Raw genomic sequence first — 27610 nt, 5'->3', positions numbered from 1 at the left:
CTGGGACAGCAAAAGGCCTGTCTTTTCTCAGAAGACAGCACTCTCCTGCTCATATGGAGCACAAGTCATTAAGAATGCTGCTCATCTTTATTCCTCTCCCTGCCACCCTTGTGACCCAGTGCTACTTGCCTTCTTGTTAAATCTGGGGTCCTGCTGTGGGAAAGTTTCTATTCTATAGGAAGGATGAGTGAAAAACTTTGCTTCAGGTCCTCTTCCACATTTTTCTTCTGGCTGGAAAATACATCTGACACCACCAAACTGAGAGCTTATACCTCTCTTAAACAGTATTTCTGGGCTAAACCTTCTAAAACTTACACACTGTAAAGTCAAAGCATTACTGACTATTTCTAGTCAATAATTGTAAAAGAGTAATGCAACTTTATACAAGTTTCTATATTTAATGTAACTGAAATACTGGGCAAAGTGAATAAGTATAACATTACAAGTATTTATAGTATTGTAAACAATCATTTTCAATCTTTTAGTCCTGACGGTAATTTTACTCTTACCCACTACAACCAGGTGTGGATTACAAAAGAATATATTTTCTCAGCTCTGCTGGCAGCACATACCAAGTAATGTGTCCACCATATTACATACAATATTTCTATATTGCTATTACATTGTGAAGAAACTAAGACAAAATGGTTACATCAGTAAGGAGAATCTGACCTCTTTCCTGTCTTAGGCAAAGAAAGTGTGGTACTTTCAGCTGAAACTGATAATAAAATCATAAAGAAATGAAAAAAGGACTATGAGTTATTAAGGAAAGACCACACAAAAGTATAACAAAGGTGTTACAAACTGCAGTGAAGTGCTTATTGTCATTACAAGAAAACAAATGAACTTGCCATAATATGAAAATATATCAAACATTCTGCAAGATAATTAATAATCCAAAATAAAATGTCTTCAATACAGATCCAAATTAGGTTAATTTTAAATAAAGAATACTGATATTTAGGGTTGTAACCACTGAGAAAGATGAAAACTAAATTATTGGCTTATTTAACTTATGTATTCCTTTTTTTTTTTTTTTTTTTTTTTTTTTTTTCCCTTTAGCTGAATTATTGCCATATTTATTGTTTCAAGACATTCTTCATATTTTTTTGAAATGTGTGAGGCTGGACACTGTCTGGCCATGGATAAAAAACTATCTAGACCTTGATTTTGCTTTTGAATAGATCATTTTAATTCTCTGACATCATAGCAGTACACTTCATATTGCTATGTAAATCCTTGACTGTAGCATCTCCAGATCATATGACATGTGAAATTTGATTTGAAGTCTGAACACAGAGGTGTTCAGGATTCTTAGATTTCCTCAAAGCACAGGCTGTTGTCCTGAATTAAAGCAACTAGTCTACAGAGAAGAAAATCAGTTGGCACAGAGAGGATTGTGACCACCTCAAGATGGGCAGCGGAGCCAGTTCTGAGAGCAAGGAGTCAGCCAGGAGATCCAGAGAGCTGGAAAAGAAACTCCAGGAAGATGCAGAGAGGGAAGCCAGGACAGTCAAACTACTACTGTTGGGTAAATAGAATAAAAATTGTTGATAATATTTTTCCAATGAGGTGTTATTTTGCTCTACAATTACATTTCAGAACAGTGGATTTCCCTGCCTTTACAATTTTACCGGAAGAAAACAGTCCTGCAGCACATATAAAGTGTTTTCTGGTTGTGGGCACACATAAAGCAAGCAATTAAGACGTGGAATGAGCTGAAAATGACGATGTAACTAAATTGATTCATTTTTAATTTTTATAAATCCTTGAGCATAGAAAGGTTTGAGAAATTAGAACCTACTGTTAGAATAATTGTTCTGATGTTTACATATGCAGAAGGTAGAACAGATTTTTTTTATGATTCTATATGCATTAATTTTCAGGAGGATTAAGTGAGAAAATTCCCAGGTGCCACTAAGTATTGAAATAGAAATTACTTATTTTCCAAACTGTTGCACTTCATTCTTTTACATAAAAACTTACACAGTGAGTTTGGTTATTTTTTGTTTGTTTGTTTCTATGTATAAAAATGATACTGTAAATAGAAGAACAGAATGTAGTGAAATGAGTAGAGATGAATATTCTCACAGACTACCACTTCTAATCCACATTATGAATAATTTATTCAGTGTGTGCAATAACAAATGAAAGATGATACTTTTCTTGAAGACACTTTTTTTTTTTATTATTTTTTCACCATGTTACTACTTAGCCTGCTAGAAATATCCAACAGCACAATAACACTGCCAGTACCTTAATATCTTTCTTCTACTATTATACTATGAGAGTTTACAGTGGTTACACCAAACGAATAGAAAAATAGCCTCTTATCATTCATTTTTTTCTATGTATTCTTCTTCATTGGAACCACAAGGTTTACAAATGCTGTTAAACTGAAATTTATTCAGCCTGAGCTAGATGCCTCACATAAAGTAAATCAGATGAATTCTATTTTGTATCTTATGCAAAATATCTGTTTATGCCAGCTGAGAATCTGTCCATTATAAATAATAAATACAGGAAAAAGACTAGCATGCAAGTTTCTCAAATGAATACGGGAAAAAAACAGTTTGACAAAGTTTAAGTACCATCAGTATTCAGATTGCAATTTACAAAGTTTTAGAAATCTGGAGACAATATGAAGATTTTCTATGCTACGTTAATAGAAATTATTGCTCCTGCTGACACAACCTTAAGTTGGTGAAAAACAGAATAATATTTTCATTTAAACTTTCATAAATTTCAATAATTTCTATATATTCTTAAGAAAATAAATTGGCAGATTGAGTTAGAACCAGAGTGCATCAGAGTGCGTCAGAGAGTTTCTGTCTCTGACCAAAACTGAAGATGTAAGAAATCCTTTAAAAGGAATTTAGAGGATAAAGATAAATTTATAAGATAAGCAGTTTGATGATATACTTTTATCTTCAAACCTTCATGTCCTGGCTTTCATACTGCAGGTTGTCTTACACCAGGACACAAACTAAATCACTCCTCCTTGAAAATATGCATGTATTAGTATTTAGAGCATTAATGTTTCCCATTGGATGAGTCTTTTTCTGACACTATTTATATCTTAGTCTTAAGATACTTCTAGTAAAATGTTTTGAGATGAACTGAAAGCTAAATTAAAAAAAAAAAAAAAAAAAAAAAAGAGATTTCTATTTAGTTTAACTTTAGCATATTTTAGCCTCATCAACTATTCAAACTCTCTTCATGAAACAAGACAATCACCAAAACTTGATGAACTCTTCTCTATAGCATATATTTCTATTTTATCTGCTTTTATTCATGCTATGTCAGTGGGTGGTGTTTTAGAAGGCTTTTCTCCTAGGGTACATATGATATAGATCACAAGGAACCAAACAAAAAATGTTACAGGGGAAAAAAAAAAAAAGAAAAAAAAAATAATAATTTTCTTCTTCTTAAAATGAAAAAAAAAGGAGAGAGAGAGGGGTGAATAAAAATTAAGTTTTTTTTTAACTTAGTACACAGCTAGAGTGAAAGTGTCCAACATTTGGAATCACAGCTGCTGAAGCAATGTGTATATGGGGCATCATATAAATCTTCCTATGGTTAACCAGTGAACTGGCCAGGTAGGACAAAATGAATCCACTATCCAGATCTGGATTCAAGGCTGAATTATTTTATTTTATTTCAGAGTTTAGATTATTCTGATCTTTCTATACCTCCAAGGTGATCTCAGAAAATGATTCAGTTCTTATACTTCATAATTCAAGGGCACCTCCATTCAAACTGATAAGACTAGTCTTATCCTAGCCCTAGATTTCTATTCATTTTGATCACACATTGCCTCTATGTTATGGTATCACCATTGTTTATTTTGCGGTAGGCAGATTGGTAAATCTATATACATATGTATTTTAAAAGATTTCATATATATTTCATATGTTTTTCTGTGTCTTCACAATTGCTCTTACCTTTAAAATGTGAAGAAAAAAATGAAAACAACAACAACAACAAACACAACCAACCAACCTAACAAACAAACAAAAAGCATTCTGACCATTTCCTGAGAGGAGTATTTAATATCTAGTCTGGTCTCTCCGTGTCCTCCAACAGGCCATTTTACAAAAATTAAATTATATACAGAAACTAAAGACACCACATTACCACGTTTCTTTATATTAAGTTCCATGACCTAGGTAAACACTTTCTTGGTACAGAGCTGATAATTTGTAGTTTATAGACCATGCACAAGGAGAGGAGGAAAGCAGTGCCCCTTCCTGGTTTTCTTCAGAAGTTGCCCCAGAGCCAGAAAGGTTCAGAGCTTTGTGCTAGGTGCTTCTGTGCTGTCAAGGTCGTTCTTGTCCGGAAATCTAGTCCTTGAATATTTATACTTCCAAAATTCATATATTTTTATGAGTCTGGAACAAACTCCAAGGTGAAAGTTTTATTTCTTTCGTATCAGGAGATAAATACAGCCACATCTTGTACGTACTTTGTAGGAGGCCAGCCTAAAGGTAAAGTACAATGCACACTTGAAACACTGCCAGAACAGCTGATGCTCACAGTACTGTAGGAACAATAATATTTCATAGAAATAAGAACTTAACTTTAGTTTAGATAATCATTACAACTTTGAACTTTATTAATTGATGACTTCATTGTATGCAGTTTCTGGTGGCCTATTACAACTCACCCGCATCAGAGCTGGTCACCCCCATCTCACCAAGAAATACTCATTTTTAGAGTATATAATTTAATATAAGCATCTACTTCAGGATGACCAAAATTGAAGTAATATGTTGGTTTTATTTAGTTTTAGAAGAAAATATTTTTCTCCACTGTCTATAAAGGGTACCTGATGGTGAGTCTGAACATAGTGGTTTGCAGTGTAGACATTTAAAATCCACTAAATGAGCCAAATCCAGTTCAATTGCCATAGTTATGAGGCAAGGCTTAAATTATTGCTATTAACACCTTCACTGAAAGCAAAGACTTCGAAAGCAAAGACAGCTGAATAATCCTGCTGACTGAAAGGCAGTGGTGTTTTTTTGTTTGTTTGTTTTGTTTGTTTTCTAATTTATCTCTCCTGTGGAGAAAGTAAGTTCAGTTTGGTAAGAGGACTGGAAAGATATGATTTCCAGTCTAGTTCACAGTTTCCGTTTTTCATTATTTTTTTTTTTTTTTTTATGACACAAAAACTGAGGTGAGATATACTATTTAGTTGTGCTACCTTGGGTCTTGGACAGATGGAAAAATGGTCTGATAGGAGCCTCATGAGGTTCAAGAAGCAGAAATGCAGAATCCTGCACTGGGGGAGGAACAACTCCAGGCTCAAGTATATGTTGAGGATCACCAGGCTGGAAAACAGAAAAAGACCTGGGGGTCCTGGTGGGCACCACTTTTAAAAAGTGTCAGCAGTGAGCTCTTCCTGCAAAAGCTAACCATATCCTGGACTGCATTAGGCAGAGTATTGGCAGCAGGTTGAGGGAGGTTTGAGGCTTCTGCTCTACTTAGTACTGATACAGCCACATCTGGAGTACTGTGTCCAGTTCTAGGCCCTCCAGTACAGAAGAGATCTGAGCATACTGAAAGGAGTTCAATGTAGGGCCACCACGATGGTGAAGGAGTACTCCTCCTCCAAGGAAAGGCCAAGGAAGCTGGGACTGTTCAGCATGGTGAAGAGGAGGCTCAGGAGATCTTATCACTTTGGATAAATACCTGAAGGGAGGGTGCAAAGAGGACAGAGCCAAGCTCTTTTCAGTGGTGCCCAGGGACAGGACAAGACGCAATGGGCACAGACTAGGACACAATAGGTTCCTCCCGAACATCAGGAAGCACTGCAGTGCTGTGTAAGTGACAGAGTACTGGCACAGGTTGCCCAGAGAGGTTGTGTGGTCGCCCTCCTTGGAGATCTTCAAAAGCCATTTGGATATGGTCCTAGGTAACCAGTTCTGCGTGGCCTTGCTTGATCAGGGACAAGGTGGCCTCCAAATATCTATTCCAATCTCAACCATGTTGTGACCCTGCGAAATTCTTCTTAGGAAAGTAGTGGATTCAAGTTACAGCTGAGGTCTTGTGTTCTGCTCTCCTTTGAATTCAATCAGTTCTCACTGTCTTTCAAAGTACCTCCTTTTTCTTTTTTTTTTTTTTTTTTTTTCTCTCTGTTCCCGGTCTGTATATACACCTTTGTAGTCTGCACTGTAGAGGCTGGACCATCCCAAAGCAGAGGGGCAATTCAAGACATGTCTCTGGGTGTGGCTACTTTGCAGATCCTTGCCTGCAGCTATGCCATGCTCACTGCACTTCTCGAGGCTTCTCTGAAGCCTCAATGTGTCCTGAAACAGAAATCGCATGGAAATTGGGAAGTTGAGTTCAGAATAGCCCAACCAAGATGAGAGGCAGTTTACAGTCTGCCAGACTGCTCTTTGTCCAGCACAGTGCTGAAGGTGGATGTAGCACGCCCTGATACACCATGAAATGTCTTTCATCTCTCAGGAAGAGGCCTAGAATTTCAGGCAGTAACAAAGATTTCTGTGCCTTTATTTTACATGCCTATATCCATCTCAAGGAAACTTGGCATACAAATAGAGATATGGAAATCAAAGGTAAATTTGAATAAAAAATAGATCATAAGAATGTGAAATGCAAAATACAGGCTATAGCATGTTTTATGAGGTCCCTGTCAGGCAGAGACACAAATCTTCACAGATACAGGAAATTGTTTAAAAGCCAATTAAATTTTCCAGACTTTAGAACAAGACTGACTTTGGCCTAAACTCTAGTCTTTTATGCAGAAAATTTGGGCTAGATTATAATTTCCCTCTTCACCGCCTCCTAAAGTGAAGCTGCCCTCAGCTCCCCGTAGTTCTTTTGCTGCCATTTGCATGAGCAGAAGGATTCTGTGGTGAGTAGAAATGTAGTTGTGGCCCTGCTCTCCTGTCTTAAGGGCTCGGGCCAGAAAAGCAGGCTGAACAGGAGGGGGAAGAAAGAAGGGAAGCAGGTGCAAAGTAAATTGTTACTGACTTGTTTCCTGTAGTACAACTGCTGCTACAATTAACACAATACTCCAGAGCGGAGCCAAAGTCTATGAGTCATCTGTTGTTTAGATAAAGGCATTACTGGGTCATAAATTAGAGATGAGCAGAGGTAGAAAAACACACCTATAAGATATAAATTATGACTCCTACTCTATTTTAACCTTGTCTTCCAAATCTGGAAGAGAGGTTCATTTCTGTATTATGCTTCCTGGCATCTTTCCATGAGGTGGATGCAGGAATTCCCAGAACTGCTTGCTCTCTTTCCTACAAAAAGTTTAGCAATGCTGCTTTCCTGGCAGGGCTTTACCCTTCAGAGGGGAATTACTCTTCAGAGGGGAATTGAGAGGATAAAAAGTGATCTAAAGCAAATTTGCATTTTGTCCAAACTGTGGCAGATGGCAGCATCAGCTCATTTTGCATGGGCTTGACGTTTTCCTCTCGCACTTTCTGCCATTCACATTGTGGGCTTTAGAAAATGTTTTGCATATTGTTTGCTGTCTGTTGTGATTCAATTGAGTAAATTAATCTCTGTCATTTAAATGTTATTAGCTTTACAAAATCTGTTTGGAAAGTCTGTAATCTGTTCCATTCACTGAGAGGCCATCACTTAGAATAGCTATGCCTCAAGTTTTCTCTTTAGCCAAAAGTATCCAGTAAGGTAAATGATAATCTGCAAAAATCAGAGTAGCGACAAGTCTTGTCCCATGGATTCATACAGAGAAGTCAAACCTTCTCTTCAGATTCTTTTAAAATCTAGCTCCTGTTTGGCAGGTGTGGTCAAGCCCTGCTCCTCACCAGTCTCACTGATAGAAGATAAAATAGTTAAACTCATACTGATTTGCAATGGAAAGTCTTGTGTTGTGATCATTCACTTTGCATGAGATAAGAAGGCCAAATTAATCTGAATAATCTGACTTAAACTAAGACCTAGTTCTGCAAATTGCCTGTACAACCAAATGCCTATATCTCCCTGACAGCAATGGGAATTTACTGCAAATTCATTCTCAAGCTGTATCTGCTGCAAGGCTGTGCGGATTTCCCACTTTCAGTGGAAGACCATAGGGCAGAGGAAGTGGCAATAGACCGGTATCAAGACATTTGCTCATGTGCTGCCTCTGCTTCATGAGCTAAACCTGCTCATGAAATCCTGCTTTTCCACTTGTTTAAATATGCTAGGTGGTCTGGATTATAAAGTCAGCATAGACATTAAATGAGCAGCTACAGTCATATAATGAACAACACACTGTCAAGTGCTGTAGTTTTTTTGTGTCTTTTCACCCATCTGCCCAGGTGATGGGGTTGAAATCAAAATATGACCAATATCTCTTTGATAATAAGCAGCTGTATTTTTCTTAATTGACTGCACTTTCCTTTCTTTTCAAATATCTCTCCCCTCTTTTAGAATTTATATTTTCACCAAGATTTCATTCTTTCTAAGTCTGAATGGACACTAGGGAGGTTTACAGTTAGTGAAATGGGGATCTGAAACATCTGTATGTCTCTTCATAAATACCAAATTCTGTTCCAGAGAGTTATTTTTAATATTTGCTACTTATTGATGTATCAATTATATCTTCTGAATATTCCCTCTCTGCAGGTGCTGGAGAGTCAGGAAAGAGCACTATTGTAAAGCAAATGAAGTAAGTACATGAATATTCATATCAGTTGTTGAATATGGTATTTGTAGCATAAGCTATCTAACATCTTATTGCAATATTTATGTTATTTGAATAAAATGCAAAGAAACATCATTAAAATCAAGTTCTCATTCAGACACATAAACAAAAATACAAAGTGACTAAGACGCACAGCTGGATTGGTAATCAGATCTGTCTGATTAAATCATGCACCTGTCCAGCCCTTTACTGAAGCTTCCTCTTTGGCTTCAGTGGGAGTTGCACTACTGTGGTGAGACCGTATAAGATAACAGGCCATAGCATATTCACCTAGCCTAGTATCTCATCTCCTGAAGTAGCTACTGGAGGATGTTTCTAGAAAATTATCAGATCACACATGCAAACACACTGTAATACTTTCACCGAATACCCTGCCAATATCTGGTGATCTGTGACTCAGGGACCATCCTGAACCAGAGAAACAGAGATGGTATCGGTATGGTAAATAGTCCTCAGTTAATTCATGTCAGTTTTCTCCTGAATCTCTTTTGAAACAATGTTAACTAACAACGCCCTCATCTCCCTTTGTTCAATTTTAATTTTTGTCCATATCACTGTCATCCAATTTCACTGTATTACAAGTGAAAATATTGAAATATTCACATTATGTAACTGTAGTGTCAAGATTTTTTCTTCCTTCAAACTGGGTTCTGTGGGTCATTCTTGGTCCTATGAAAATATAAAAAAAAAAAAAAAAAAAAAAAACCTGCAAAACTTTAAAACATGATCACACTTTGTCATTTTGTAAACACTAGCATCTTGCTGTGAAAAAAAAAAAGTGTCTTAAGTTATCCTAAATATTTTATACCTTCACTGATGTATTTCAAAGAGTGAAGTAAAAAATGTCATATCATAAAAGTACTTTTCTACTACATAAGCAGCTCATTTTCTAACAAGACACATTCAGTACTATCCATCAAATATTTTGCTATTTTTTTTGTTTGATTGTTTGCTTTGTTCCACTTCAGTGGTGGATAACTTTATTTCTGTTTTGAGTTTCATTCAGGAGATATCCACTAAACCATTGAAATGTATTTTGCTGAAAGCTTCACCAAGTATGAGCAGATTAGAGATGTTCCTCTGAATTAAACACTTTAAGAAGGCTGATAACCCTAAACAACTTCAAGAAGGGAGCAGGAAGTGGAAAAGCTGAGTCATCTTTAAAGCCATGTGTATACATGCTCTGTCAACCTGAGCACAAATGTGAATTATTTTCCCAGGAAAATGTTGATGAAAATTATCACTTTTCATACAAAATATCAACTTTATGTCATAACCATTTTTTTTTCTTAAAAGGGAAATTATACAGTAAAAAAGAAATATCTATTTTTTTTCAGTGAAGTATAACATTTTCTAGAGAAGACTGATAACTACTAACAAAAGAAGTCATTTTGCTGAAAATACAAATTCACACTAAAATCAGGGTTATTTTACTCCTATTACTATAATTTTCTAATCCATAAACCTCACTCTTTCCAGACTGAAGACTTCAATCAAAGTTAAATCCTTCCACTTAGCTTTGCACAATGTCTTGTGATGCTCCAAACATAGATATGGTGCAAGGCCTAAAAAAGCTAGGATGTTTAAGAGGGATGACAAAAAAAAAAAAAGAAAAAAAAAGTTTTCTGGCTCTCTGTGCTTCTGACTATCTCATTTCCAATGTGTGAGCTAACTTGTTTAAATCCAACCTGAGTATTTCTCTGCTATGCCTTGAATTAGAAGTATAAATCTACTTTATAACATTCAGAACTGTAGAAGTTTGGGAAATAAAAAGCAGGAAACAAAATATTTGGTAACTCATCAAGCCAATTGAAACTAAATCAAAGCCTCCTGCCTGAATTTTTTCCTCCAATAAAAACATATTCTAGATATTGTGACAAGTAAAACAATCCACAACTTTAGAATCCTCCATTTATTTACAGGTTGGATTTGTTTGTTTGTTTGTTTGTTTGTCTTGTTTTCCAAGGAGTGTTAGAGAACTAAATTTTCCATTTGATAGAAAGCTCCTTCTAACTACACAAGATGTTAGCCTCTTTTACAATCCTTTCTTAAGAATGAGCAATGTTTAATAAATGTAGCAAAATTCACTAACGATTTAACAGGCTGGTTAGCATCTTTTCTGCCAGAAGAGATAAAACATATATTATTTTTTTTTAAAAAAAAGGGGATTAGGGAGTGGCACAAAAAAACCTTGAGCAAAAACAAGTTTTGTTCTGTAATTACAGAATCTAATTTTATTTCAGGATCTTATATGTTCTTCCTCTCTTTGTTCTTCAAAGGGAAAACATGAGAACAACATATACAATAGTTATCTGGGGACTCCATTTAGGCTTTCTCTTTTCTGTTATCCCAGATTTTCCAGTCACAGGAAAAAAACTTATCTTCTCCACATATCCTGTTTTGGACACTGGTGTAAGACACTCAAAGTAATCAAACAAAGCTCATGATTATCATGGGGTAACCACATTGTCCTTCTATTCAAGTACATCACATCTTGTCATGGTTTGCTATGTAAGAAGTTCTGGCTTAATATGAGAGGGTTCTTTTGTACAGTGAGGGTGATTGAGCACTGGAACAGGTTGCCCAGAGAGGTTGTGGACCCTCCTTCTCTGGAGATATTCAAAACCCACCTGGATGCCATCCTGTGCAATGTGCTCTAGGTGATCAGAGTAAATACATCTCCCTTCTCAATAAGTCTTACTATTTCATTTAAATCACCATGTTGACATAGGATACACAGATACCTCAGGTGCTGGTAGAAAAATGTCCACAAGTATAGCCTGCATAACAGATTAGTGCTGAAATCAGCATTAAATAAATAAATAAAATTTTGAAATGGAGTTTATAGATTTGTCTGTTCAAAAAGTGGTTGTGAAAACACTTAAGAGAACTGTGTTCTCTTATAATGCTACAGATATAAGTACAGAACTTTTGAATTCTGTGCTATCCATAAATTGGACATGTTATGATTCTTGAGCATTCATTTATGATCTAGCTTGTGTGTGCAAATGAACTATTTTCTGACAGGACTGAGTTTGCAGGGATAACCCGCAAATATAACCTTCCCCTTTCAGGGAAAGTGTCCCCAAGACACACACCTGTACTCATTCTGGGCTGGACTGTCAGATTCTTTCATATCACCTACTTTGGCTTGTATAGTTCTGTTAAGACTATATCTCTGGCAAGGTTGGGGGGTTGGTGCAGGAATTAGTTATTTAATAACCTGGCCTTCACTTCTGAACAACTGAAGTGAGGAATAACAGTCTTGGTTCTAGAAGTAGCCAAAGCAGCTTGCTGTCTGTTCACTGAGAGTACGCTACACAAAATAGATGAAGTTTTCATCTTTTTCACAACTACTGGAAAAAGATCTCTCTCTGAGCCATGATCCACTCTGCACACTGATCTCAGAGACCTTTAACCCTATGCCACACTTCAGTTAGGGAAGATTATGAAATTACAGTCCCTCTCTCAGAATCAGATTAATTGAATTTGACTGTTAAGATTCTTTGACCTTTGGAATATGGGCAAAATCCTCTTGAGTAATAGTTATTTCCCCAAAGGCTACAGAAAATATTATCATCTTTCATGAATTAGAAGTTTTAATTGATGTACAAAGAAATATTCAAGACTGTGTTTTCTGTTGAGAAAGTACCTCACAGTGTAGAAATACAATTACATGATTGTTTTCCACTCTAGATAAGACTCAGATTAATAATGAGAGGTACTAAACAAGCAATGTGAGAGCCTGGTTCTAATATTGTAGACTGTAATAATACAATATTTGAGGCCTAAGTCCAGCTATGCATCTTGCCCTGTAACCACAGGAATGGGCTGGGGACCGGTTTTGGACCCATGCAACATTACCTTATGTTGACTCACAGGTGAAAAGAAAAGTACCTGTTCAGCCAGACAACTGGGGAAAAAAAAAAAAAAAAAAAAGTTATTTTTTATTGTCACAGAAACTGCTGCTGTCCCATTCCACCAGAACAGGCAGAACAGATAAATGCTTTTCCAAGGGCCAGACAGATTCAATCCTTTTTCATGCAGAGCACAAAAGTATCTGGTTCAACTTTTATCATTTAATGCATCCCAAACAATAAATATTTATTTATTTATTTATTTATTTATTTATTTATTTATTTATTTGCACCAGGATCATCCATAAAGATGGTTTCACATACCAGGAACGCATGGAGTTCAGACCTGTCATTTACAGTAACGCAGTGCAGTCTATCCTGTCTATCGTGAAAGCAATGACTAAGTTAGGGATCAATTATGAAAACCCAGCTAGAATTGTGAGTATGATGTTCTTTCTCTTGAAATAGGCATTTATATATATATATATGTATATATATATATGTAGTAGTAGAGACTAATAGAACAAAGTAAGAGTTCAGTATTTGCTTTATGATAGTAAAAACTAAGTACTGTTTGGGTTTTTGGGTTATAGATGTGATAAGATACCCTCACTTATTTTCATTTTCTAAAGACTGACACCTGAGGTCTAAACTTTGCATAAGCTGTCATTTACTCTACTACAAAAGAAATGTTCAAGTCTTATGTCAAAAAAAACAAAACATAAGAAATAGAAAAAAAAATTTTCTTGGCTGCTTAGTCATTTATTCAATGGTATTAGAAATGTGATAAAAATTTCCCTTTTAAGAATAAATCTTGGGGCTCAGACATTTAAGGAAGGGTCATATAGATGTGTTCGGAATATTTCAGTTTCATCTTGCTCCTGGGGCAGAGATCTCATTGTACAGAAGGAGTACTGCAGAGAAGTGGAGTTTGACCTTCCTGGCATGGATAACTGTCCTGTACACAAGTGTTAAGAGCAGTACTTCTCTTTTTACAACTTCATTAAGCAGCTCATAACACTGATTCCAGCACCTTGCAGGCTTTACCAAGAGGCTGGAGAAGAGAAGAAGAGGCTGAGGGGAGGCCGCATGCGGGGAGTGGAGAGGCAGGCACTGAGCTCTGCTCTTGGGGACAGTAACAGGACCCAAGGGAGCTGGGACTGAGGAGGGTCAGGCTAGGTAATAGGGAAAGGTTCTGCACCAAGAGGCGGTTAGGCACTGGAACAGGCTCCCCAGGGCATTAGTAACAGCACTGAGCCTGCCAGAGCTCAAGAAGCATTTGGAGAGTGCTCTCAGACACATGGTCTGATTTTTGGGTGGTGCTGTGTGGAGCCAGGAGTTGGACTCTATGGTCCTTCCAAATCAGGTTATCCCATGATTTTATGATTCCATGAAATAAGATTAAAGCAGTCATCAGCGAGTAGTTTTTTATCAGAAGTTTAATCAGGAAGACTAAATAATTGAGGAAACTCAGTCCCTTCTTTTGTGCCCAAAAACAAAGACACATTTGAGAGATGCCATACTTCTCCTCAGTACATATGTTCCAAATCAGGAAATTTTTGGCTTCATTTGACAGGTAAACTGACAGTGCCTGCTCATTTACAGTAAGAAGACCTGCGATCTTCTGATAATCATGCAGAATTTTCAGGGAAATAATTAAAGGGAAAACACATACCTTTTTCTCAATGGGATGATTTGCTTGTAATTCAGATCTTGCTGAGAATTTCTCAAAGGCCCATCAGAATACCTATTGGTTCCAGTTTTGGCAAATTCTCCATATTCCCTAAGGGTTCATCTTAGAGGGAATTATAGCTACTTATCTGAGATCAGATCTCCTTCTTACAGAAGACTATATCTCATTCCATTGATATGCAATACTTTGATCTAAAAAACAATAAACAAATGCTTCAGAGGTTACCAAAGGACATACAGTCAGATGACAAAATAAAAACTAAATGTTTCTTCCTGCATTCTTTTAAGAGTCCATGTCCACTAATCATGCAAACAAATGTAAAAGTGCCCAAAACCACCACACAGAAAACAGGCTCATATGAACATGCTGCAGCTTGGCTCTGTCTCAGTTGCAATAGGCACACATACTGAGTAAGGATCCATGCCCCAGTCTGCACAGCCTAAGACAGCTGAACCTTGCAGAACCTAGCCAGCTAGTTCTGTCTCATCCTTCAGTATCTACTGCCAGGTCCAGACTCTGTTTGCCACTTATACTTGAGATATGTTCTGCCCATGTCCCAGTAGTTCAGCTTATTTTCCCAGCCTTACCAAACTTTCTGAGAAATGTATATATATATTCAATCATCATTCTTCCATAGGGATATACTCACAAAATACAAAAGTAGGGAATACAAGCATAACAACTTAATTTATTTAGCCACAGGCACTATAAAATCACCAGAAAAATACAGTTTGGAAGGGATCTCCTGAGGTTACTCTGCTCCATTCTCCTGATAAAATCAGGACCAAATAAATTGTTATTCTGGGTTGTTCCAGTCAAGTTTCAATATCTCAAAGGATGAAGATTTCTTCACATGATAGCCTCTCTGGGCCCTGCTGCAGAGTTTGAAATGCTTCACAGAATTTCACAAGGTTCCTTTGTGTTCATATTTCCTGCCTGCCTGCTTCCCCCTCCTGTGTATCCAGTGCCTCCAATTTTGTATTTTCCACAAAATTTCTGAGAGTGCATTCCAACCCATCATCCAGGTCCTAAACAAAGAAAGGGCCCAAGTATCAGCTCCTGAGGCAAACCTAAACCTAAACCTAAATTGCTACAAGTTGGATGCAGTACTGATGATAACCATCCTTTGAGCCCTAAGATCTAACGAATTAGCCAATGAGATGATAAGATCTAACAAATCACCAATGTTATTGCCCACTTACTCAGTTCAATGTGGTTATAAAAGTATTGTGGGCAAAAATGTCAAAGGCCTTGCTAAAGCCAAGATAGATACCATCCTCTACTTCCCCTCTTCTTCACAAACTAAATTTCACTGTAGAAGGCAATCAAGACAGTTGTGCGAAATTCGTCCTTGGTAAATCCATGCTGGCTGTTCCGAACCACTGTGTCTAAGATGATATCAAAGACATAAGTGACTGAAAAGCAAGATAACTTCTTTGGTTTCATATGAGGCAAGTGCTTGATCAGAGTCCTTAGATTCATCCAGGCCTTACTTCGACCTCTTTTTTCCAAGATTTTTTTTTACTCAGAAAAAATGAATAGTTACAGAGATGAAATATTAATATATTAAAATATAATATTAATATTATATTGATATTAAAATGTTAATTATTAATTAATTAATATTAATTAATGTTTAAATAATTAATATTTAAATGAATAAATATTAATATTAATTAATATTTAAATACCAACTACTTTTTATTAATCTATAAAACTTCTTATCCAGTGTCCAAGCTGAGAATTTCCTGGAACTGGAGAGGCCATTGTTTCAGGAGTTGACCATGGGACAGCTTTTCAGAAATAAACGTATACCAACTATTGACTACTCTTAAAGAATGACTGCTGTAATCCACTGCTGTGTGGTTACCAATGTGAAAAAGTTTTGGGTTTTTGTTTGCTTGCTTGCTTGGTTTGTTTTGTTTTGTTTTTCTCCTTTGCATTCATTTACTTTAACAAAGTTGAAATAAGAAGGAACACTGCAAGCAGGTTATAAAACTTCTTCCAAAAACCTATGCCAGTTTCATAGAAATTTTGTTCAAGTAATTTCACAGCTTGAGGAACCAGGAATTGAAATCTTTTGTTAAGTAGCACTTTTTATTTCTTAGCATCATATACAATCAAATGTAGAAAACTGCAGGTATGTTAAGTTTACCACTGAAAGCACAGGAAGACCACACTTCCATTGACATTGGAAGAATAGGCCTCTAGGAATACAGTCAAACACACCTGTATAAAATATTTGCAGTGCCTACCTTCTTTCCCCCCCATGATCACAGAAGAGCAACCTGGATGAGAGTTTTAAAGAATCTTCAAATTTCAATTGCATTTGCTAAACATAGCCCCTGCTTCCAAAAAAAAAAAAGTTAGTTTACATTTTCTGTAAAATCATGAGCCATACATAAGTTTGAGTTGTTTTGGTATGAAGCTTGACTTCAGCTGGACTTTGATCTTGCTGAGTTCTGGTCCAGAATTAGCTGCCTAAAGTCAATGAGGCATTGACTGGGCTTATCTTGGTCCTTGAAAGCAGTGAGTTTATCCATGTTCCATGATTGCCTATAAGTACTACTCAGCGATTCTAAAAGTGCCTAAGCATGCAGTTTTGAACAGCACCTGATCTGAGGAGAGAGGTTTCATTGTTTCTGGTTTTGTTTTGTTTTGTTTTGTTTCCCCTAATGTGGCACTGCAATCTGTTTTTAGCATTAAAATCGTAATGTCTAAATATCAGAGACAAACAAGATTTTATCTAAACCAGGGCTATGATAAACTCTGCTATCTTCCATTTTTACGTAAAGAACAATATTTACAGTTGCCACCTTTTGCATAATAGCCCATAATTACCAATAAGCATTTACTGGCAGGCTCTGAGCTTAAGTCATTATACACTACTCAACCAACAAATACAACACTGTAGAAGAACAGTTATACTCATTAAATGATATGTGATATCGTTAAGGAGAATACTTTCCAACATTTATCTTGAAGCTGAACAAATGTGTGCCCTGGAGTCTAATGACAAGCATACACAAGACATCATGAGTCAGGTCTGCTGAACACAGCAGTGACATATATTGTGGGTTTTGTTTGTTTGTTTGTTGGTTGGTTGGTTTTTATGTATAGTGACAACTGCACTGCTCTCTGTTTTCCTTCAAACAAATGTAAGCCTCTATTTCCCCCCATTTTCCTCTCCACTCCAACTTAATTCCACAAATATTTTAGAAAACCTACAGTATTTTACTTTTGATCAGTCTCTGACTTGCACAAGGTTTCCAGAAACTGCAATTTCTAATGAAACATAAAGATATACAACATTTCTAAAAACAAATTTTACAAAATATTGTGAAGATGTCTTCTACTTTTGAATAAAACAGATTCCCTGCCAAAACAGGGTCTGTTAGAATTAATTTCTACTTTTGCAACTATTGACTGCAAGTCTACTTATATGGCTAGGAAGGAATTATATTCTATAATTACCCACTGCTGTGACAGTGTATCAAATGACCCTATTTTAATCATGCACTTTATTTATAGTGCATTTCTAAGCCAGTAACCACAGAAAATAAATATTTTTAAATCTAATAAATTACTTGAAGTCTTTTGCAAAAATGAAGAAATTAGAGAATAATACATATTAAAATATTTGGTATTTGTTTAAATTACTTGTTTCTTCTTCCCTAGGGGAAAGAAAGAAAGATAAAAAGAAAAGAAAAAAAAAATCAGTCAGGAAATACATTCACTGCTTATATTCACTTTGCTCAGTGTGCTCTAGAGCTAGAAAACTCTTCTTCCAAATATATTCAAACTCTTATTTAGCTACATATTTCTACATTAATTTAGTCATAATATGTTCACTCTTGTTAATTTAGTTGTTAATAGTTTGCTATTCTCTTTCTTACAATACAAGCCTTCCTTCAGAGTTGGAATTTTTGTGAATACCTATGGTAAAATGAAACTGGATGAACTCTTATATAAATGAGAAAGAACAATTTAAAAAAAAAAAAAAAAAAAAGTCCATGTGATACCTGTGCTTACATGCACATCTCATGGAGATGTACCTCTCCATGGAAAATATTGTGAAAATAAGAAACTTCTCTGCCATTGTAATTAATTGTAAACCAAGTACATCTTCAAGCTGTGTTTGCATTACATTTACTGAAATTTCTCTTTAGGAAGATGAAAAGAAACTCTGTGCCATGGCAACAAATCTGGAGGATGGTGACATGACTTCTGAACTGGTGGAACTCATGAAACAACTGTGGAATGATGGTGGAATCCAGGCATGTTTTGCAAGAGCATCAGAGTACGAGCTCAATGACTCGGCAGCCTAGTAAGTGAGGGTGTAGAACATTTAGCTAGTAGCAGAGAGCATAGGAAGCGTTATAACAAGAACTCTTCGTCACATGTAGAGCAATCTATGAAAATTGCTCCTCAACCTGAAAAAGGACAAGACCTTTTGTTAATCTGTTAATAATATATTAGAAACATTAAACCGAGGAAATCAAACAAAAACAAATAACAACTTAAAAAAAAAAAAAAAAAAAAAAGCAAAAAGCTATCGCTATGATCTCTAGGTAATTCTAAGATTGGCAAAATGAGGGGGAAAAGTGAGTTGAAACAACTAGGTTTTACCTGAAATTGTACTTTGTGTAGATTTCAAGCTGCTCAAATATACTTTCCAGTGAAAACTATGAAAGGTTTCCTCTAAACTTGCCAGACTGCATGCATTCGTGTTCCCTAGGCCATTACCATCTCAGCATACATCTTAGTCATCAGTACCACAGATTCTCTCCAGCCTGATGGCCCCAGTTCTCTTTCTGTGGCCCAAGAGGTGGCAGACATAAGAGGAGACTAGTGCTGCTCAATTCTGACTTCAAGAAAGGTCAGGATCCTGATGTGGATGGAGTCAGTAATCCCTTATGTAGTCAGATGGTCACATGTTGATGTAGTCAGTTAGCTTAGATTTTTCAGCAGTCAGTGTTTTCATAGCTTCTACAGATGTTCTTGCAGACCACCACAGGCCCTGAGTGGTCCTGTTCTGCCATTTTCTCCCTAAGGACATACAAGACCAAGAAGTGAGGTGTCATCTGGGTCTGAGTCTTCCTGGAGTGTACAAGTTTGACCAGAACCTGGGGAAGAGGGTCTGAGTTTTCCTGGAATGCACAAGTCCTGGACCTGGGGAAGGGGGAGGTTTCCAGCTCGTGTCCGTTTACCTTGGAAGATTGCACTCTTACTAAGAGCTGCAGTTTGAGCCTTTGCTGCTGCTGCAGCTCCTCCTACTGGTTAAGGTTACATGCACAAGGAAGCTGCACAAGGTGTACAGTGCCACTTCATCCAGCAGATAAGAAGCGTGATCACAGGCCAGAAGCTAGGCAAACTGAACTTATTACTAACTCACCAATTTTAGATAGAAGGGACATATCATGAGTTTTTTTTTCATCTCATCTTATCTTCAGACACTTTCAGCAAGATACCTAAACACAGAAAATATTGTCTGTGATTTGTGCCTTATTTGGCATTACTTTATAGCAGCCTTGTATTTTGATTGGAATAACTGATGGAAGTACAGAGCAATCTTCTGTTTCTTTTCATATTCTTCTGATAGGTCACACTTCATAGGTTGCCAGCATTAATAGCCCATACCAAGTCAGTAAAAGGAAAATCAATTCTTGAAATAATAACAATAACAATGGAGAAAAAAAAAAATACAGAAAAGGAAATTTATTCCCTGTTTACCATTCTAGTAGTGTGTGCACTGTGTCTGGTAGATTAGGTTTTGCTGCCTAAAAATAAGATAGGACGGTCTAAGGAAATCCCCTAACAGTGCAATGGACTGTGTTATGTTTTAACCTGTGAGAGATATGAACCTCAAAGGATTCAGTATACACTGTAAAGGTGCCAGTAATTATTTATTGCCAGAGCTACTTTAAAAACAACAAAGTGATATGCTTTGCCTCTGCTTGAACACTTCTGAAAATCCTTCAACTCATTTATCTTCATTTTTAGGTACCTAAGGGTACCTAAAAGCTTTAGATATGTTTTCGAAAATCTAGCCTTTGGCTCTGAACCATTAAAATCAACTTAAGTTGAGTCCTTGATGCTAGGCTCCTAATGATCAGTTTAATCAACCATCTAACACTACATTTTAAATTGTTTAAAACCAAAAGCCTGTTTTTCAGCCCTTGTAAATCAGTACCTACACAGAATATTGATTAGTACTGTGTAAACTCTGACTTTTTAAGGTTATCTTCTCTGAGTCTTTTCATTATTCATTTATGTTAATAACTCCAGGGTTGTTAGAATAATAACTTAGTGGGACCTCAGATAGGTTGAAGCTTCTGATTTTGATTGAAAAATATGTATTTTTTTTTTAAATATCATATACCATATTCTTGTAAACTTATAAATGTGAATGGAAAACAGCCTTGAATGTGAAATCCTCCAAAGTCTCATGCCCTCGCTGTCACTTGAAAGCAAGATATCTTTACAACAGAATATTGTTATATGCTGCAATAATTTCTAGTCAACCTGATTTGAAGATGCAGGGGTTCTTCCCTTGTGGTGATAATTTCCATTTTTCCATTTACTGAAGTAAAATAGACAAAAACATTTAGGAAGGAAGGAAGGAAGGAAGGAAGGAAGGAAGGAAGGAAGGAAGGAAGGAAGGAAGGAAGGAAGGAAGGAAGGAAGGAAGGAAATGATCTAGATTTTGGATCTAGATTATATAAACCCCAATTTTAAGTGTGCAATTTACAGAGAATATTTGAAAGTGGCTCAATAGAAATGGATTAGTGGCTACATCATGTTCAGATAACCTTTTGAATTCATCAGTCAGCATTTCTTATTATTCTCTGTAGTTACCTGAATGATTTGGATAGGTTAGCAATGCCTGACTACATACCAAATGAGCAAGACGTTTTGCACTCCCGAGTGAAAACAACTGGGATTATCGAGACTCAGTTTTCCTTCAAGGACTTGAACTTCAGGTAAGAAAGATGTATTTGACAAGTTTGTGTAGTTTTAGCTTTTTTAAGTATTTTCAAAGGCATTGATCTATTATAATATTGCTAATCCTATTGTGATATTCTTGAATTTACTCATTCAATAATTTGTAAGAGGCAAAAAACAAGTCATTTTAGTATCAGTGCTCCAACTCTAGGTATATAATGGACTGTTATTAAGAGATCTCAGAATATCAGTTTCTAAAAGGACATTTTACATATGTAAGTGTCTAAAAAGCATGATTTGTATGCTGCCATTTGAATAATTGTTTGTGACATTTCTGAAATTTGCCTACTTAAATGTCCTTAACAGCATGCAAAACACTTGATGGCTACTAATTTGTATGCACTGCACTCTCAACCTTTCACTTTCTTCCTTTGGGAACAGAAATAACTGCTGTTAACATTGGAATTTGTTACTGTTGGAAAAAAAAAAAAAAAAGTGTCTCATTGTCTCATGGGAAATTATAGTATTAACATGCATGCCTTCATGCTCGTTTAAGATGAAAAGCAAAATGTTCAGAAAAAAGTATTGAAAATAATGTCTCTAAGAAATTTGACCGAAAATAATTGGCACTTTCATATACTCAAAATTTGGTTATGCTTGGTGAACAAACTGAAAACATAATTCTGCATTAAAATGTATTTGAATTAATTATGATCATTTCAGTGTTCAATGAGATCATTTTTCTCTGTTGATTGAATGCTATTTAATTCTTCATTTAAGGCTGCAGTGCATGCAGTGCATATTGAGGAATGCAGTCTGGACAAAAAAAAAAAAAAATAGAGATAAATTTAGGAAGCATTAGGATTAAAATATATACATTTTTCAGAGCTCTTACTTCTTCCTCATGTAGCAATTAAGTATCTCCTGAACTATTTACCCTAGCACACAGATGTTCTGATTCAACTGAGATTATATATACAAATAAGATTCTGAAGTAGATGCCCAACAAAGAAATTATCACCCCCCAAAATAGCCTGATCACTCCTGAAAATTAGAGTAATAGAATCATAGAATATTCCCAGTTGGAAGAGACCTACAAGGATCATCAAGTCCAACTCCTGACTCCACACAGGAACATCCAAAAGTCAAACCCTATGTCTGATAGCACTGTCCAAACACATCTTGAACTCTGTCAGTCTTGGTGCCATTACCCCTTCCCTGTTCCAGTGTCTGACCACCCTCTCAGTAAAGAACCTTTTCCTAATTCAGCACATATCTACAAATGCTATAGTGCAATGCCATACACATACTGTTCTTTTTCTCTGACTAATATATTTCAGATAGCTTTGTACACTGGAAATCTGAGCACCTTTACATTTACAACAATTTATAAAAAAATAAAAACTAAGTCAGGATGGAGAAGGAAATTATCACAGTGCAAACACCCTCAGATATGAATGCAATCAGTTGTAATATTAAAATATTAGAGTTGTGTGTCTGAATGAAATGCAGCCTAACTGAAACTAAAGTTACCTGAGTGTCTGTAAACAGGAGAGGGGATCCTAATGACATTGAAAAGACATACACACACAAAAAAACTGTGTTTAGCCTCTCTATTATGCATCACAGTAGTGTTCTGTGAGTAAATTCATTAGTGGTTTTAGGCAATTAAATAATATGAGGTAAAGTCACTACAAAACAGTCTTAGAGTTTTGAGCTGTTATAAGGATGCAAAGCAGCAATAAATCCATCTTAACCAGCCAGTTACTGCTACTTTGCATTGCCAGAGCAATGCAGAACAGCTGGGGGATCCTGATGACTCTGCATTTACCTTGATAAGTACCATAGAAACATCTACAAAGAGAGGAACGCTTCCACATTCAGAGTGAGTTTTGGTTGATGTGCTTAAGTGAGGCTTGGGGTCACAAACCAAATGCAAATAAAAAGAAATCATGAACAGATGCTTCATTCACTAAACACTCCTCCCTCTTCTAACTGAATGAGGAAGAAAAAAAAGAAAAAAGAAAAAACATAATTTGTACCTGTGAATTAAAAGTCTGAATATTCCAATACTGCTCCAGGGAAATTAATTGTAGTTCCACGGGCAACATGTCTTGTTATTTGCTATCTTCTTAGTCATGACTTTGCTGTTTTGACATAAACTGGCTTTCTTGTGCTCTTCAGTTTATTTCACTAATTGATTTTGATTTCTAAAGATAAGAACATGCTGGAATATATATAAATATTTATTTATTTATTTATTTTTAAAGAAGTCTGGTCTCCATAGATCCTCTCCTGCACTGAAGAGCTGGTAAAGGTCTCACTGAAAATCAGGCAAACTTCATTTCAGCCTTCAGGTCTCACTGTATGTATCATTAGGACAAATGAATACAAAACTAGCCCCCTACTCATGTCTAGATTTTCCAAGAGTAGTGCTGGGAAAATACAGTTTTCAAGACTAACTTTGTATGTCTTTGCAAAAGAAAAAGATAATATCAGAAATACACTGATCACAGCATGACTTCAGCTTTGCATACACTGATTCTGGGCTGACAAGAGAAGAGCTAAGCGAGATGAGTTTAGTACAACAAAAACTGCCCATAAGCACTGCTGATCTTGCTGATCTTGTCCTATTTTAACTTCCTTCTCATGAATATTCACAGGGTCATATGTTAAAAGTGTGCAGGAAATTAATACAGATTTGTACAGATTATGTGTGTTTGTGAAACTGAAATACAGACTACATTTTGAAGCTTTCTTTTATTCCCATGTCTCTGATTTTGGAGGTATACACTGCAAATCAAGGAAGACACAAGTCAGGTGACTTTTGGGCACTAACCACAGCCAAAAGTCAAAATGCTTTTTTCATACTGACCTTGCTCTTCAGTAAGCCTGCTGAACTCAGGGAAGATATGCTTGGGAGAATGCCATTACTGTTAAGAAAATCTTGTTTCACAACAGCTTCTTGGTTTCATTTCTTCTAAGCAGGATTAAAAATGTTAAACAATGAACTGTTTCAGTCAACTTCATTGATGATGATGAAGAAAATAGGATCTATATATTGAAAAAATGATGTTTCAGTAATAAATTTTGCCCAGTTTACTACTGACTTGCTTTTCTCATATTGAATCCCAATATTTTCATTGCTAAAAAAAAAAAAAAAAAAAAAAAGTCTTTAATTTTCAGATGCTGCAAGAGATACATCCACAGTGTAAGACCAAACTCATTTCCTTAAAGGAAGGGAGAGTGCAAGCAAGGATTAGGTTTTAGAGTTTAAGTTCAACAAAATGCAGCACAGGGAAAAGTCATGCACACAAGGAAATAGAAACAATTGACTTCTAACATGTTCTTTCTCCTTCCTAATGCACTTGAAAAATGTTTATTTTGTACATTTTATGTCAAAAAAATAGGGAAGAGAAAGACCTGTTATTGTTGTAAAACTGTAAGTGGGAATTTTAAAACCTAGTCCTAAGAACAATGGTAATTTTGACAGAAGGTCCATCTGTGGTAGGCACTAAACTGTATTATACTGAAGGTCCAAACTAATTATGCTCAGTTGGCTTTGGATGCCTTGTAAAAAGTCCATAAAAAGTTCATATGTCTTTACCTACAGACAGTAATTTCTGCCACAAGCTGAAAGAAAATAATGTAGACAATGACTGCCCTTCATTTTCCTCTCTACATGTACAAATGAACAGATTTATGTCCCCCAGGCATTACTGCTCAAACAGCAACTAAATGAGACAGACAGGGCAGAGACCCACACACAGAAACATGAGTTGCTGGTTATATAGCTAGTTAAATGATCAAACAACAACAATCAACAGATGACTAAATACTACAATGAATATATACTAAATATTACACCAGCCAGTCAAACACAAGTGGTGGATCAAATAGAATAGATCATATTGGACTGGCTTCCAAACGTATGCCTTATGTGGTAAATGCATCATTTCACCACAAGCAATACTATAAAGTAATACATAATTATGGTTGTGAGGGGCTTTTGTCAATGTTTCATGTATGAATTCTCTCTTCCAAAAATCACCTGCAGGACTAAGTCTTGCCCTCAGGTCATGTGAAGAGCTTGCTCAAAAAGAAGTGCCACCTGAAAATACTGAAAATATCTCCTTTATGCAGATATTTAAGCCTTTACGTTTCATTCTATGTTCACTATAAAGCTTTAAGTAATATATAGTTCTCCTTGACCTGATGGGTCAAGGAAATAGACCAATAATTGGAAAAGCTGGATGTTTTATTGTCATCCCTCTCTAGTTGCAGTCTGCACATTAACAGCATGACTACATCCTTATTAGTTAGTACTTTACATTGTACTTATGTTATTTTTTCTGCAAAGGATGTTTGATGTGGGTGGACAGCGATCAGAGAGAAAAAAGTGGATTCACTGCTTTGAGGGAGTTACTTGCATCATATTCTGTGCTGCACTCAGTGCCTATGACATGGTTCTGGTGGAAGATAAAGAAGTGGTGAGTCAGAAGAAACAAACAATACTTTTTGCCGCTATGGTTGAATGTACTCTCTGATGGCATATCAGAACTATCCCTGTTCCCTGATAACCGTTTAAAGGCTATTATGCTCTATGGGTTCCTGGCAGTAGAGAATATTACAGTAAAAAAGACTATGGGGGATGAGATTTGTCGGTCTCTTATGTTCACCTTTTGCATCAAAACAGAACAGAATGCATGAAAGCCTTCAGCTGTTCAACAGCATCTGCAACCACAAGTGCTTTGCAACCACTTCCATTGTGCTGTTTCTAAACAAAAAAGACCTCTTTAAAGAGAAAATAACAAAAGTTCATCTGAATATCTGCTTTCCTGAATACAATGGTAAGGCTTTTATTTGTTTGTTTGTTTGTTTGTTGTTTCTATTTTTTTCCCAGAAGAAAATACATTCACATGATTAGAGTAGGCCATGCATTAAAGATTTTTGTCCAGGTCACATATATATAACCATTTAAATGCCAAGCATCATGTTTAAGCATCTAGCCTTTCTCTCAAAAGACTAGAAAGGGATAGACATTGACAGAATTTGATTCATCTCACCTACTTATGATTCCTAGGTTGGGGACGGCTCTCTCTGGAGATGCTTATTACTCTCCACTGTAAGTAGAGGAATTTGAGACTAGAAATTTCAAATGGATGAAGTCTGGTGTGATAAAACCAGCCCAGGTTTCAGTAGGAGAATTGGCTCATCACTCATATACACCATAACTTAATCCCAGTTTTTTTGTTCCCATTTTGAAAACTATTACCATAAAGAAAGTCTGTCTCTTTTTACGTGTCATAGTGGTACCTACTGGCAGCTGTTCCAAGCTGATGCAAGAAAATATATGAAGATATGCCAGAATATGCCCGATTAAAAACAAAAGCTATCTGTTATTTTAGGACTAACCGCACGTATTTTTGATAGGGAGTGTCTGAAATGAAACATATTTTAAGTTTCATTACTAGAAGGTAGGTTTTGTGTACTTCCTGACAACCAGCTCCTTCACTCCTTTTTGAAGAACACATCAAGACAGGGACCAAAAATTGTTCAGAACTTCAGTGGGATAATCAAATACTATGTGCTAGACTCTGTGGAGCAATACCGCTTTACCTTCAGAGACATACGGGAGCCAAAAAGGCCTCTAAGCAGCAGCCTGCCAGGTGTCCCATCCTTCTACTCTGAGTGCCAGTACCAGTGCTTACTCCAACACTGTTGCTTTAACAAACTACTATCAAAAGGCAGAGAAGCTGTGTAAAGAAATTATAAATGAACATATAAGCATCTGATTTTTGCCCTTCTTTCTTCTTCATTTCTTTATCTCTTCATTTCTGTAATTCCCACCAATTTTGTCTATTATGTAGCTATTCCCTCAGAATTTATGGTGCCTCCTTTTTTTTTTTTTTTTTTTTTCCTTCCATTTCACTCATTTTCTGCTCTTTCTAAGGGCCTTAACAGTTTCACAGTGTCCTACCTACTTGTGAGCATTTCTCTTCAGAAATTAGTACTTTTTGTTAGGAATAGAAATTTGAATTTGAATGGGCAGTTTAGGTACAAACTTTCATATCTAATGCCTGAAAATAATCCCCACCTTCTGCCTCCCCCCCCCCCAAAAAAAAAAATAAAAATAGAAAAACAAGAAAGAAAAAAAAATGTTTCTTAGCAGCTGTGAGGAAGTACATGAGTACAAGTTGTTACGTTTCTTCTTGCCTCTTACTGTCATCTCCACTAGGACTAAATACATTTGAAGATGCTGGAAATTACATCAAGCAACAATTCCTAGACTTGAACATAAGAAAAGAAGACAAGGAGATATATTCTCACTTGACATGTGCCACAGACACCCAGAATGTCAAGTTTGTTTTTGATGCAGTCACAGACATAATAATCAAAGAAAATCTGAAAGACTGTGGGCTTTTTTAG

General features: G+C 36.2%; 1 protein-coding gene across 1 annotated transcript; it reads left to right on the top strand.

The window, feature by feature from the left end:
* Nucleotides 1-1413: 1413 nt before the first annotated feature.
* On the top strand, nucleotides 1414-27610 carry GNAT3 (G protein subunit alpha transducin 3; the record flags this gene model as incomplete). Its single annotated transcript, XM_084284442.1, has 8 exons — nucleotides 1414-1531; nucleotides 8608-8650; nucleotides 12840-12981; nucleotides 18406-18563; nucleotides 21091-21219; nucleotides 25542-25671; nucleotides 25878-26031; nucleotides 27420-27610. 8 exons carry the CDS (start codon nucleotides 1414-1416, stop codon nucleotides 27608-27610), a joined length of 1065 nt encoding a protein of 354 aa, XP_084140568.1.

Source organism: Netta rufina (genome assembly GCF_964035555.1).
Source record: "Netta rufina genome assembly, chromosome: 1".
Taxonomy (NCBI): Eukaryota; Metazoa; Chordata; class Aves; order Anseriformes; family Anatidae; genus Netta; species Netta rufina.
Note: the sequence above shows the minus strand (reverse complement) of the source record. Positions and strands in the feature narration are given on the sequence as shown.